At 40.7% G+C, this 14,630-nt stretch overlaps 1 protein-coding gene across 1 annotated transcript in view; it reads left to right on the forward strand.

The window, feature by feature from the left end:
* The first annotated feature begins 1,325 nt into the window (after positions 1–1,325).
* Positions 1,326–14,630, forward strand: part of LOC126163197 (cytochrome P450 9e2-like) — a 56,900-nt gene continuing 43,595 nt past the window's right edge. Inside the window, exons 1-2 of the mRNA XM_049920150.1 lie at positions 1,326–1,709; positions 8,477–8,614. Coding sequence (XP_049776107.1) covers positions 1,466–1,709; positions 8,477–8,614 — 382 coding nt within the window. The 5' untranslated portion in view covers positions 1,326–1,465. The remainder of the gene's footprint in view (positions 1,710–8,476; positions 8,615–14,630) is intronic.

Here is a 14,630-nt window from a genome sequence, read left to right on the forward strand (position 1 = left end):
TTTTACACAAGGTTTAGCGGGATTTAAATCGAAACGCGCGCCTTTTTTCTATTTCTGCGATGGTCGTTCACTAAGTTATGCCCCACATTTTTTTCTCAGATCATATCTATCGTTAAGAGTTAGAATTAGTGACAATATACGTCAACATGTCTTGTCCATGTCCTGTTTTTCTACGTAGTCCCCATCACGTTCTATGGCCATACGCCAATGTTGTGGAAGAGCATGTATTCCCTGCTGGTAAAAGCTCTTGTCCTGTCCTGTAGCCGTCACCATGTTTTCGCTGCATGACTAACACTTGTTCATCTTCAAAGTGTGGTCCCGGTAGAGAATCTTTAAGCTCCAACAATTCAGATGAAATGGCCTCTCTTTGAATCTTGTGGTCCGCTGTGAGCATTCGTGGGACCCATCACGAGCACCTCTTCGAATATCCGAGAGTCTCGATCATTGCAGACGCACTTCCAATGCTGCCTGACAAATGTAGAGTCAATTGTCGAGCAGTGATGCACCGGTCGGGAGGAATAATGGCATCCGCACGATTCAGCATCTCTAGGGCAGTGGCTGTGACAGGACTCCCGCGCGTGGCTGATAATCAAGAAGTTCATGGGTCTATAACTTTCTTTACCCATCCCCCATCTGTACAAATGCAACATCGCCATATACTGTACACAAACGTTTATGGATATTCACCACGGTTTTTCTTTCAGGACACATGAATTCAATAACAGCAGGCTGCTTGTAACGTGAGTCGTATTAGACGCCATTTTGACGCTGTACTACGGCTCTGCCATCTGCCAGAACGGTTCGAAACTTTACTGGTGCACGGAACAAACATCAGATGTGAAGCACCAACAAGAACTTTGTCTATGTATATAAATGGCCTTAAAAAATGTAGGGTATTACTTATTGAACGACACTCATGTAATGTTTTCCAGGTTTTGTACAACGGGCATCAAGCAGATTCGATCCGGCGTTGGCATGGCTGCCCTTGCCAGAAGCGGTCAGGTTAACACGCGCGGCTACCCGGGCGGGTCTCGAACCTAAGACTCGCGTCGTTTGGATTCGTAATCAAAGACGTTATCCCTCGCCCAGCCTAATGATATTAAAAAAATATGCAGTAGTATCATACTCACTTGTAGGTGAAAATACATGAGAAAATCTGCTGGAGGCCTTTATCCAGCAACTGATGTCCAATTACTGATAATGATGATCTTCAGTGATTCTGATCTTGTCTCTAGTGAATCATTCTTTGATCATATGAACAGCACCTCCACATTGCCAGATTATTCTCACAAATTGCTCCATGCGTGTCTGCTTTCTGCAGAGGATGTCGCCTGACTGGTGGACGCTGCTGCCGCTGCTGGTGGTGGTGGTGGTGGTGGTGGTGGCGGTGTGGTGGCGCCGCTGGAGCAGACACTTTGCGCGGCAGGGGGCGCCCTTCCTGCGGCCGCTGCCCTTCGTGGGGAACATGCTGCCACTGGCGTTCCGCAGGCTGGCCATGCACGACGTCGTCGTCCAGCTGTACCGGAAACTCGACCCTCACGCCTACGGAGGATTCTTCCTGTTTTCTGTGCCACTCGTAATGATAAGAGACCCTCAAATCATACGGACGGTCACTGTTAAAGATTTTGACCACTTCACAGACCACTTTGTGCTTTTCGGCAACAGTAAACATAATCCAATGTTGCGGCGGATGCTCTTTTCGTTAAAAGGTAAGAGGAACGCATTGGTACAAAAGGGTATTCCGTATACAATGAACTACAGATTACGTATGTTTTACTTCACGATTTCTCTTCGTGATTAGGTGCTTGCGTCAATGTTATTTTATTTTTGTAAATGACACTGTGTCGTAGGAAACCGTTATCTCTGTTGTTATAATAAATAAACACCATCTGGACCACTTCTTTTACTACCGACTACCAGTTTCAATCTGCGCTGCACACCATCTTCAGTTTTAATTAGAACGGGTAAAAGAAGCAACTGCAAATGGTTACAAAAATGTGACGTTAGTAACACAACCGTCACAGGTTACACAATTACCAACGAAACATTATGAGAACCCACTCGTACCAGGCGCCGCAACGTACAATTTGTCAACTAACGTAAAATCTACATCTGCGTGGTTCCTCTGCAATCCGCAATGGAGCGCCTGCCTGGCGCAGGGTTCACTGAACCACTTTTAAGCCACTTCTCCACAGCTCCGCTCTCGAACAGCACGCGGAAAAACAAACACCTCAATCTTTCCGCGCGAGATCTGATTATTTTATTATGATATTGATTTCCTCCTATGTAGATGGGCGTCGACAAAACATCATATCACATTCTGAGGAGAAAGTTGATGATTCAAATTTCATGAGAAGATCCCGCCGCAGAGAAAAACGCCTTTGTTTAATAATTGCGACCCAAAAAAAAATTGTATCATAAGCGTGGCACTCTCTGCCCTATTTCGTGATAACACAAACCAAGCTGCCCTTCTTTGAACTTTTTCGACGTTCTCCATCGATCCTACCTGATCCAAATCCCTCTCCGCACAGGAATACTCCAGAAGAAGGCGGAAAAGTTTAATGTAAGAATTCTCTTTAGTGCACTAGTTACATTTTCAAACTGTTCTGCGAATAAATCGCAATCTTTGCTGTGCTTTCCCCACAACTTTATCTATGTGACCGCTCCAATTAAGTTGTTCTTAACTGTAATCCCTAAGTACTCAGTTGTGTTTACGCCTTTAGATTTCAGTGATTAATCGTGTAACTGAAATTTAGCGGATTGGTTTTAGTGCCCATGTGGATAAGTTCACACTTTTCATCATCTAGTGTCAAGTACCGCTTTTTACACCGTACACATGTTTTTATCTAAATCATTTTGCAAAAAAAAAAAAAAAAATGGCTCTGAGCACTATGGGACTTAACATCTGTGGTCATCAGTCCCCTAGAACTTAGAACTACTTAAACCTAACTAACCTAAGGACATCACACACATCCATGCCCGAGGCAGGATTCGAACCTGCGACCGGAGCGGTCACGCGGTTCCAGACTGAAGCGCCTTTAACCGCACGGCCACACCGGCCGGCTAAATCATTTTGCAATTCGTTCTCATCATCAGATGACTTTTCATGACGGTAAATTACAGGATCTGCAAAAAGTATAAGACGACTGTTCAGATTGTCTCATAAATCGTTTATGTGGATCTGGAACAACAGGGAGCCTACAAGACTTCCTTGAGGAACGCCAGATATTACTTCCGTTTTACTTGATAACTTCCTGTCAGTTATCACAAACTGTGACCTTTCTGACAGGAAATCACGAATCCAGTCACAAAACTGAGACGATACTCCATAGACAGGCAATTTAATTAGAAACCGCTTGTGAGGAATGGTGTCAAAAATCTTATGGACACCTAAAAACATGGAATCAATTTGACGTCCACTGTCGATAGCAATCACTACTTCGCGGTAATAAAGAGCTTGTTGTGTTTCAGGACAAGGATGGTTTCTGAATCCTTGTTGGCTGTTTGTCAATAAATCATTTTCTTCGAGGTTATTCATAATTCATTATGGTATTTTTGATCCGTCGCTGCAAATACAAAAATGAGTGTTTTTTTCACCAGATACGTTTGGCTTTATTGAGGTAAAGCATCATCAGTGGTCTGTAATTAAGTTAGTTACATTTTGATTTGCTTTTAAGATCTAAAAACAGTTCGTTAAGAATAGGTTGATTTGTATTTACGGTGACTTTTCGGCTGATTTCTCGCTTACATCGGGAAATTCCGTCTGCTAGAACGTCATGTTCGAGCACAGTATATGTTCCAAAATCCCTGCGCAAATCGAAGTGAGTGATACGGGTCTGTAACTCAGCGGATTACTCCTACTTCCTTTCTTGGGTACTGGTGTGACTTGTGCAACTTTCTAGTCTTTGGGTACGGATCTTCCCACGAGCGAGCGGTTGTATCTGATTGCTAAGTCTGGAGTTATTGTATCAGCATAGTCTGAAAGGAACCTGACTGGTATAGAATCTGGATCGGAAGCCTTGTCTTTATACTCGTTGACAGGTTCTGGGCCGGGGAAAAATTATTGTAGTCACGTGCATATGTCAAATTTTTTGTAGTCAGATGATCATGGTTCAAATGGCTCTGAGTACTATGGGACTTAACTTCTGAGGTCGTCAGTCCCCTAGAACTTAGAACTGCTTAAACCTAACTAACCTAAGGACATGACACACATCCATGCCCGAGGCAGGATTCGAACCTGCGAGCGTAGCGGTCGCGCGGTTCCAGACTGTAGCGCCTAGAGCCGCTCGGCCACCTCGGCCGGCCACATGATCATGAAATAGATTTCTGTATGTATGATGTGTCATATATTACTGTATGTATATATATATTTTGTATGATGCGTCATAATACGGAAATCGATTTCATGGTCATCTGTTTTAGTCCTGGATTTCATTACTTGCGGTATTTTAGTTTGTTTTATGGTGCAGGAATCTCTTTGACTCTGTTTCAGTATACTAGCCTATGACATACGCACGCGTCACGTGGCTATACAAAATTTGCTAAGCTACGTTATATGCATTTGTTATGTAAGAAAACAAACAAAATTTACTTCACCCACAATCTTCCTGTTTTATGTTAGTTGCCAGACTGCAATTTGCGGCGGGTATGTGTGGTTTTTCGTAATACGTTTTTGGTAACTGTGCAGCCTCTCGTTAGGACGGAGGCGCTTGTCCCACTGTGACACAAGGCGGGTGAATGGCTGCCTCATAAAATTCCCGGGGCTGCGATGTCGGCACGCACAGCTGGACGCCGTCGTCCGAGGCGAGCCGTTCGCCCCTGGAGGGCCTCTTCGAGGGGACGCTGGCTTCCACCGTCACTCGGCGGTCCTGGGCAGTGAGTGGACCCACCAGCTGGACGACGTCGTCGGTGATGCAGGCAGCGTGGTGCTCCACAGACCGCGCGCCGTCGGCTGACGACGCCCGCCCTCGCCCGAAGCGCTTGGGCCGCGCCTTGACCCTTGCAAGGGTCGTGCAGTGCTCGCCCTACTCTTGTGGCATTCGCCGATGAATGTCCGTTCCTCCAACTCCTTCCGCTGTCAGAAAACGACCAACACCTCTTTGCTCTTCTTCCGACGCCTCCACGTCTCCGTCTGCAATGCATCTGGCACCGTTGGACGATTGATGCATGTTGCTGCTGGCTGTGTATAGTCACGTGACGTGCACGCGTGCCCTCTAGCGGCGGGCAGTGAACTTCCACACCTCGCTACGCGCCACGACATTACCCTCCTCTGGTTTGCGCATTGCAGACTCCGGCTCGTTTCTTTTTGAACGCCTCCTATATAATGTTTGTAACGTCACCCTTTAGTAATTTTTATTCTTACTGTCTGTTTTTTTCTATTCCAACAAGATCTGAAGCTGAATTGCAACGCAGATTGAAAGTGGTAGTCGGTAATAAAAGAGGTGATCCAGACGGTATTTTCTTGTTATTTTATTTATTTGTTTTATTGCAAGTGTTTTTTCTGATTTATTTGAAGAATGTTTTAGGCTGCTCAGAACGATTAGCACACTTATGAGAGTTCAAGAACGTAATTTGATAATGAAAGTTATAATATTTCGTGTCTTTCTTGCATGAAAATGGATCTTATTAACGTCTTGTTAACGTAACTGATATTTACCTTTTCTTATGATTTCTTGAGTTTAGCACGAGTTCCTTAGTTTAGCGCTAGGCCTATGTTGCCGTACTGCCATTCCGTATCTATTAAAAACTGTAGTGCAGTATTAAATATGCCATGAAAAATGGAAACACGTCCGAAGGATTTACTTAATATACCTTTTTATTTGCTACTTTACATTTTTCATTTAAAGATAACATGGTATATCTTAAACGTTTACGATGACAACTATCTTTCTTCCAGTGTCATTCCTAACCAGTCATCCCTAGCGATAGGGAGAGAATGGTTAAATTAATCATATCATCTTCACATGTCTCCTCCTATTTTGATGAAAGACGAAACTGAGGCGGCAGGAGAGATACAGTATAAATGCTAAGGCAAGCTCTTAAATAGCGGTAATATACGTCTCGACGAAAAATGTAAATGTTACTGCAAATCACGAAACTAAAAGGATAATTTTTCGTCGTGCCAGAAAAAAATTAGAGGAGATGCAAAAAATACTTGAAGAAATTTTATAACTGCTTAGGAGAAATTAAGATCACTGAAAATGAGGACACGGTGTAAGAAGATGTTAAGGATACAATTCCCATTTCTAAACTTCAAAAAATTTTTGCACAAATTCGGATGCAAGAAATATACGTGCTTTTGATGAACTACCAGCGGAACTTCGTGTGGGCACCAGTAAAAGGAGGAGGGGGGGGGGGGGGGGGATGACGTAAAGCTAAAACGATTCAGGCTCGTGATTGAAAGATATCTCATTCGAACACTTCCGAGGAAAAGAAGAGCCCATAGATGTGGTAATTACCACACAACCAGTCTAGTGCGTGTAGCGACGTAAGTGTTTCCTCCGATCTCGTTTTTTATGTAACAGATGAGGAAAACAGTATATACCCACAATAGAAAGACAACTGAACGAAAACTTTAGTAGAAGACACACGCAACTATTACTCTTGAAAAGATATTTTCAAGTTAAACAACTTCTTAAGCAAACTCTTCCGACTACTGTGCAGATGACGCTATATGAAACGATAAAAAGGCATAAAAACTAGCCGAAATCTACAAATTAAATTCCACACTTAACGTAATTTTCAGGTGAGCAATCGGAACAAAATAAATAAAATGCAAATGCTACAGTTTTTAGGTTCTAAATAGAAAAACCACCACTAAATTGGTTTAATTTTCTACAGAAATAGATCGAGATATACGGAAGGTGATAGATGAGTGTCGAATAATCTTGGAGTAAACACAAAAAGCGTGTTTTTCAGAACCTGAATTTTAAAAACGCATATTTAACTCGCAAACACGGAAAAAATCGTTGACAGGAGAGTCCAACCGTAGCAAAACTATTATAAGCTACTTACGCCAAATTACGGCCTTATCACTGAGCAATGGCTCTGTTCCTGAAATTGTTACCATGTTGTTGTTGTGGTCTTCAGTCCAGAGACTGGTTTGATGCAGCTCTCCATGCTACTCTATCCTGTGCAAGCTTCTTCATCTCCCAGTACCTACTGCAACCTACATCCTTCTGAATCTGCTTAGTGTATTCATCTCTTGGCCTCCCTCCAAGATTTTTACCCTCCATGCTGCCCTCCAATACTAAATTGGTGATCCCTTGATGCCTCAGAACATGTCCTACCAACCGATCCCTTCTTCTAGTCAAGTTGTGCCACAAGCTCCTCTTCTCCCCAATTCTATTCAATACCTCCTCATTAGCTATGTGGTGTGTCTATCTAATCTTCAGCATTCTTCTGTAGCACTACATTTCGAAAGCTTCTATTTTCTTCTTGTCTAAACTATTTAGCCTTGTTTCACTTCCATACATGGCTACACTCCATACAAACACTTTCAGAAACGACTTCCTGACATTTAAATCTATACTTTGATGTTAACAAATTTCTCTTCTTCAGAAACGTTTTCCTTGCCATTGCCAGTCTACATTTTATATCCTATCTATTTCGACCATCATTAGTTATTTTGCTCCCCAAATAGCAAAACTCCTTTACTACTTTAAGTGTCTCATTACTTAATCTAATTCCCTCAGCATCACCTGATTTAATTCGACTACATTCCGCTATCCTCGTTTTGCTTTTTGTCGATGTTCATCTTATATCCTCCCTTCAAGACACTGTCCATTCCGTTCAACTGCTCTTCCAAGTCCTTTGCTGTCTCTGACACAATTACAATGTCATCGGTGAACCTCAAAGTTTTTATTTCTTTTCCGTGGATTTTAATTCCTACTCCGAATTTTTCTTTTGTTTCCTTTACTGCTTGCTCAATATACAGATTGAATAACATCGGGGAGAGGCTGCAACCCTGTCTTACTCCCTGTCCAACGATTGCTTCCCTGTCATCCCCTCGACTCTTATAACTGCCATCTGGTTTCTGTACAAATTGTAAATAGCCTTTAGCTCCCTATATTTGGCACTTGCCATCTTCAGAATTTGAAAGAGAGTACTCCAGTCATTATCGTGAAAAGCTTTCTCTAAGTCTATTACTATACTACATCATACATTTTGTTCAGTGTAATTAGAGTTAACAAGGCATGTCTCGTATCTTCTTTTAATTACACTCCATGACACATCCTAAGCAGATGTCGCAACTTACTCTACATAGTTGTAGTACTGCCTATTTTGTACAGAATCCACATGCACTAGGCAATCACAAAATGTTTTTCTATCTTAAGGAAAGAGCATCATAGCCTTAATCAGTTGCTAAGGGCTAAGAGCAGCGTATTAAATGCATTCTTTTGTTCCAGGTACAATTCTGCCCATTTTGTAGGGGACAAATGCACTGCATAATCTTCACGTCATTTTTCCACCTTAGGTAGAGAGTGGCACGACATGCGATGCACCCTGAGCCCAGCTTTCTCTTCGATGAAGATGAAGAACATGTTCTTACTAATGACCGAGATTGGACATCAGATGGTCGAGTATTTGACGAAGAAAACAGCGGAGCATGAGAGTGAGTACGTGAGGCTAATAAACAAAATCTGTTTGGACATGCGAACGGATGTCCCCGCTTTCAAACAGGTGCAGCTTTGAGATGGAAATTGGACTTACTAAATGTACTAATTAACATGATAATAGGAAACACACTTCACATGGGTTAATAGTAGTATATGTTCTTACTAATATGTTTAATGTGGATTACCATGAAAAAGTATAGGATTATCTGTGCCCACCAGTCATTTTTTCCCTTTGTACTAACATCACCAATCACTTTCATTTAATATCTTTTTCCAAAATGATTTGGTTCATTTAGTGTTAACCGGATTATCAATTTATGCAAAGACATATAGCCTAATTATCGCCTCTACTACCCGTAAGGATTGTAGGTTCAGGAAATTACTGCAAATCCTCCTGCATACAATAATTACTGCAGACATTCTGTCGTTAAAATCTTTTTAGGTGGGCTTTTCTTAACAATCATAGTCTTATAGAGTATGCTAAATCTCTGTTTTGGATGAAGATTGAGGTTCACCACATTGTTACTTACAAATATGGAAAAAAATGTAATGAGTAGTATCTAGCTGTAATTATGGTTATATCATACATGACAGGATTATAATTTACCTGTGATGCTGAGAATGGCAATAATTCTAGAGGAACAAGGTTTAAACATTACAAATCGTTCACTAACAGCAAAAAATTTCTACATTGTAAAATCAAATGTGAAAAAAAAGCCTTTTTTTACTTGTACTTTTAAGAAATTAGGAAGAAAATGATTTCCATTACTCGATCCCGGAATTCTTCCATCGTAGAGGTAGGCAACCATTCAGATTTAATACAAACTGCAATCATGGAAAAGTCTTTATCGCATAATTCTTTATTAAATGTTAGGGGTTTAGAAAAATCATCGTCAGACATAAGCTGTGGAAAAGTACATAAATCGTGAAAAATAAGTAACACATAATCGTGACAAACATTATATGCGCAATTATTTCAGTACTTACGTATGAATATAGTTTTAGGCTCAATAAACTGAGCGTATGGACTGTATATAGCAAAGCATTTCTCATTTCATAAAGATTGCTCTTTGTGAAATATTTGTGAAATGAGAACTTTAATACTATATACAGTTCATGTGCTCAGTTTGTTGAGACCAAGTTAGATTAAGTATTAAAATAATTACTCAAACAGTGTTTGTCACGATTATGCGTTACACTGGTTTGTGTTACGTATTTTTCATAATTTCTGTACATTGTTCACTGTTTACGTCTATCAATGAATTTTTGAAACGCGTAACATTTAATAAAAAATTGTGCGACCAAGATTTTTTCCGTAATCGCAATTTGAATCAAGAAAATTACTGGTTCAGTCCTACTGACAGAATGTCTGGAACTGAATTTGCTATTCATTATTTTTCTTGGATCATCTATCTTCTCCCTGATGTCGCGCAGTCTGCCGCAACTTGTACTCCTGCGCCAATCTCTTCCCACCGTCCTCCATTATTTGTTGAGTGTATTCCAATCTCTGTCTTACCGTACAGCTTTTTTCCCCTCTACGGTTCCCTCTAGTGCCATGGAAGTTAATCACGGATGTTATAACATGTCTCGTCATCTTGTTTCTTGATATAGTGTTCTGCACATATTCCTCTTCTCGCTAGTTCTGTAGCAAATCTCGTCATTTCTTAACAGACCACCTTCTGCAAAACTACAGCGAACGCCCCGGTTCTCTCCATTTACTGTTTCCCTGCAGCCCATGATTCACTTCTATATAAAATGCCGAGCTCCAGAGGAATAAGCACAAAAACATTGTCCTTAAATTAATGCCTATGTTTCATATTAGCTAGTAGATGTCTTTAAATGTGGCATGGTCATGCGTTATTTTGTTTCTAAGGTAGCAGACTGAGACATGAAAACAAATGGTTCAAATGGCTCTGAGCACTATGGGACTTAACATCTGAGGTCATCAGTCCCCTAGAACTTAGAACTACTTAAACCTGACTAACCTAAGGATATCACACACATCCATGCCCGAGGCAGGGGTCGAACCTGCGACCGTAGCGGACGCGCGGTTCCAGACTGTAGCGCCTAGAACCGATCGGCCACTCTGGCCGGCTACATGGAAACAACAAATTGCTCTGGGCTTGAGATTAGTACATGACATATTTTTAGTACAATCACAATGCTTTTTGTAGACCACCTTACAAGTGTATAGGATAGCGAAACTTCGCTAAAAATATCCATCTACAGACTTAACCAAATTTCTAAAGAATATAAGACGAAAATATCCGTTGCAAAAACAAAAAGTGATGGCTTTCAAAGGGACAAAACCACTGAGGACTAAGATCATAATAGAAAACAAAACCATTGCAAAAGTTAACTCTTTCAGTTATGTGGGAATTATCGTAAGCTACGGGAAAGAATTCGACATTGAGAACAAACTACAGACATATCAAATGAAGTGCAGAGCACCCAACAGAACACTGAGCAATAAAGAGAGAAAAGACACAAAAAAACAAGTTTTATAAGGTAACTGCCAGCGCCATATTGCTTTTTAGAAGTGAAACTTGGACAACTACTAAAAATTAGAATCTAAGTGGCAGAAGGATATGTCTGAAACACGTACAAGGTTGCACAAAATTAGATACACTAAGAAACGAAGACGTAAGAGCAAACCTTGAAGTATATGCCAGAAATTAGACGATCGAATCTAATCGACAAAGCTGGTTACAACCGCTACATAGAATGCCAGATACGAGTCTACGAAAACAAGCCTTAAATTTCAGACCGTTAGCATTTGACAATTACCCACCTCCTTCGCTGCGAACCTTAGAACTTAGAGCCGTTGCTTCAAGCATTGCCTTGTGCACAGAACGTCGCAAATTTGACGGTGAACATCCGCTGCTGTCATGTTCACGAGTCGAGATAAAAAGACAACGTCATTTTCTGGTCAAATCTCTCATGCGGCAGTCATATTAAATTCGGTTACTAACATATCAGGTTTTGCACACTTTTACAAAAATAAAACAATTGCACATGCTGCAAGTCACGTACTCAAAGTGGCACATATTCGTAAAGTCAACTACATCTGTGTTGCTAGAATCCATCAATTGAAATTTGATAGAGGACTGCTTGAAAAATTTTTCATTTATATTTATATCATACTAGAAGAGTTGTAGTCCACAACAGAAACGATGGAAAGAGTTGGGGGAAGGGCTATGCTATTAGCATTATTCATAAAGAAAAAAATTCCGAGTAACTAAAGGCCACGGGCACCGATTCTAAATTTTCATTCATTTCAAGCCGCGAATGCTAATAAAACAGTCGTCCATTTTCAAATCGCATATACATGTAGGACTGACTACAAAACAAGTGCAGATTTAGTACTTCATGCAGAATTCATAAAATTATACCATCTTCACCACCTAATTCACTTATTCCAATGTGTTGCTCACAGCTTTGGAACATTCGTTCGAAGATACGCCGCATAATGCCTCCAGTGACTTCCATGTAATCTCTTCAGTGTCCTGAAAATGTTTCTGTTTTTGTTCTTTTTTATCGTAGAGAACAGGCAGATGTCACCGGAGGTCACGTGCAGAGCTTATGGAAACAGAATTCAAAGTTATCATATTGTTCTGTGATGATAAGAACGTGAAAATAACGTAACTCATGAGACAGAGACTTCGTATTCAACTGCTTGTACGCAAATGGTCAGATTCATTATAGACTAGATGGACTATATGTTTCATAAATCCAAACTGACGTTATCCTCAAGGATTTATAATATGTCATAAGACAAAAACACCTAATGCACATTTACGAAAAAGAAAAAAAAAGCTATGGTAACGTGTACATCCTTTCACAGATCTAAAAGCGAAATGGTTCTCAGGAGTACCTAAGGCCATGCTCTGTCCCTGGCAGAATTCCCAATGCTGCGCCACACTTCATCCCCCCCCCCACCCCCACCCCCCCGAACGCACACACACACACACACACACACACACACACACACACACACACACACAACAAACTATCTTGCTACACATATGTAGCAAACAGTATAACACTGCAAGTAGCAAACAGTATAACACTGCAAGTAGGTTTAATAAAATTGAGGCATTATTAAAAATATGACTCAAGTGAACTATACTGCGATAAAATATTGCGCATAAAATTGAGATGTTTGAAGGAAATTAACAATTGTACAATCTCTCCAAAACAGTTGAAAATAAAACTAAATCATTATATTATTATTTACAGGAGCTACCACACATTTGTTCAGTATGATGTATAACAAAGAAGAGGTTTTATTTGTTCCCCAGAAATTGTTAATAATGCGTAAGTTTTTGTTTTTAGTCTTCAATCTTCTGTCTGGTTTGATGCGACCCGCGACGAATTCCTCTACTGCGGTAACCTTTTCATCTCAGAGTGGCACTTGAGCCTAAGTCTAAAATATTATTTGCTGGATGTATTCAAATCTGTCTTCTTGTATATTTTTATCTTCTATAGTTCTTTCTATTACCATAGTTTTCAATGACGTCTTAACAGATATCATAGCATCCTGACCCTCCTCCTTGTGAGTGTTTGCCATATTCCCTTTCCTCGCTGATTCTCCAGAGAACGTCCTCATTCCCTACCTTATCCGTCCACCTGATTTTCAACATTCTTCTGCCGTACCGCATCTCAGATGCTTTAGTCATTCTTTGATTTCTTCTCAGACCATACTCTGTACTGCCCGCAGCTCGTGGTCGTGCGGTAGCGTTCTCGCTTCTCACGCCCGGGTTCTCGGGTTCGATTCCCGGCGGGGTCAGGGATTTTCTCTGCCTCGTGATGGCTGGGTGTTGTGTGATGTCATTAGGTTAGTTAGGTTTAAGTAGTTCTGAGTTCTAGGGGACTGATGACCATAGATGTTAAGTCCCATAGTGCTCAGAGCCATTTGAACCATTTTCAACCGTATTCTGTACTCATTAGACTGTTTATTCCTTTCAGCAGATCCTGCAATTCTTCCTCGCTTTCACTTAGGATGTCGTCAGCGAATTTTATCATTGATAACCATTCACTCTTTCTTTTATTTCTGTCATTGCTTCTGCAATGTATAGATTGAACAGTAGGTCTGGAAGACTAAATCCCCGTCCTACGCCCTTTTCAATCCGAGCTCTTCCTTCCTGGTATTTCAGTTTTATTGTTCCCTCTTGGTTCTTGCACATATTGCATATCTTTTCTGTAGCATAATCCCAGTTTTCTCAGAATTTCGAACATCATGATTCATTTAACGTTGTCCAACACTTCTTTCTGGTCGACAAATCCTATGAACGTATCTTGACTTTTCTTCAATCTTGCTACCATTATCAAGCGCAACGTCAGAACTGCCTCTCTGGTGCATTTACCTTTTCTGAAGACAAACTGATCGTCATGTAACAGATCCATTCTTTTCTTCTGTATATTATTCTGGTCAACAATTTAGATGCATGATCTTTTAATCTGAAAGTCACAGATTTTTGTACAGTGGTTGGAGGAAGAGTCATTAACAACTTGCTACAAATTCCCAGCGATGGGGTGTGAATGAAAGGGTGGGTGAGCGTTTAAAGATAACTTTCTATGTTTTTCTTGAATAACTCGTGTATTGCGGTTTCTAACGGAAATATTTCCAAGTGCAACATTAAACTACAATATATCACCTACAAAAGACCTATTCACATATTCTCTAGAACTTACTCTCCGTGTTGCAAGGAACGGAAAAATTTCAAATTATTAGAAGTAGTGTCTTAATGTTGTAAAAATAGTTTAACGGTAATTATTTCCGAAGATTTATGTAGTATGCGTTTCTTACACATTAGTTTTATTAGTAACCCCTATCTGTGTTCCATGTAGTGTTAACGCATTTTGTGGAAAATAAATAGCCCCTTCCTGTCGTCCCCCCCCCCCCAAATCACCTACACACTCACACATACACACACACACACACACACACACACACACACCTGCGTCACCAGTGATTCATTAGGCAAGCTGCGGAGAGTCGGTATAAATTTG

Source organism: Schistocerca cancellata, chromosome 2 (assembly GCF_023864275.1).
Source record: "Schistocerca cancellata isolate TAMUIC-IGC-003103 chromosome 2, iqSchCanc2.1, whole genome shotgun sequence".
NCBI classification, from domain to species: Eukaryota; Metazoa; Arthropoda; class Insecta; order Orthoptera; family Acrididae; genus Schistocerca; species Schistocerca cancellata.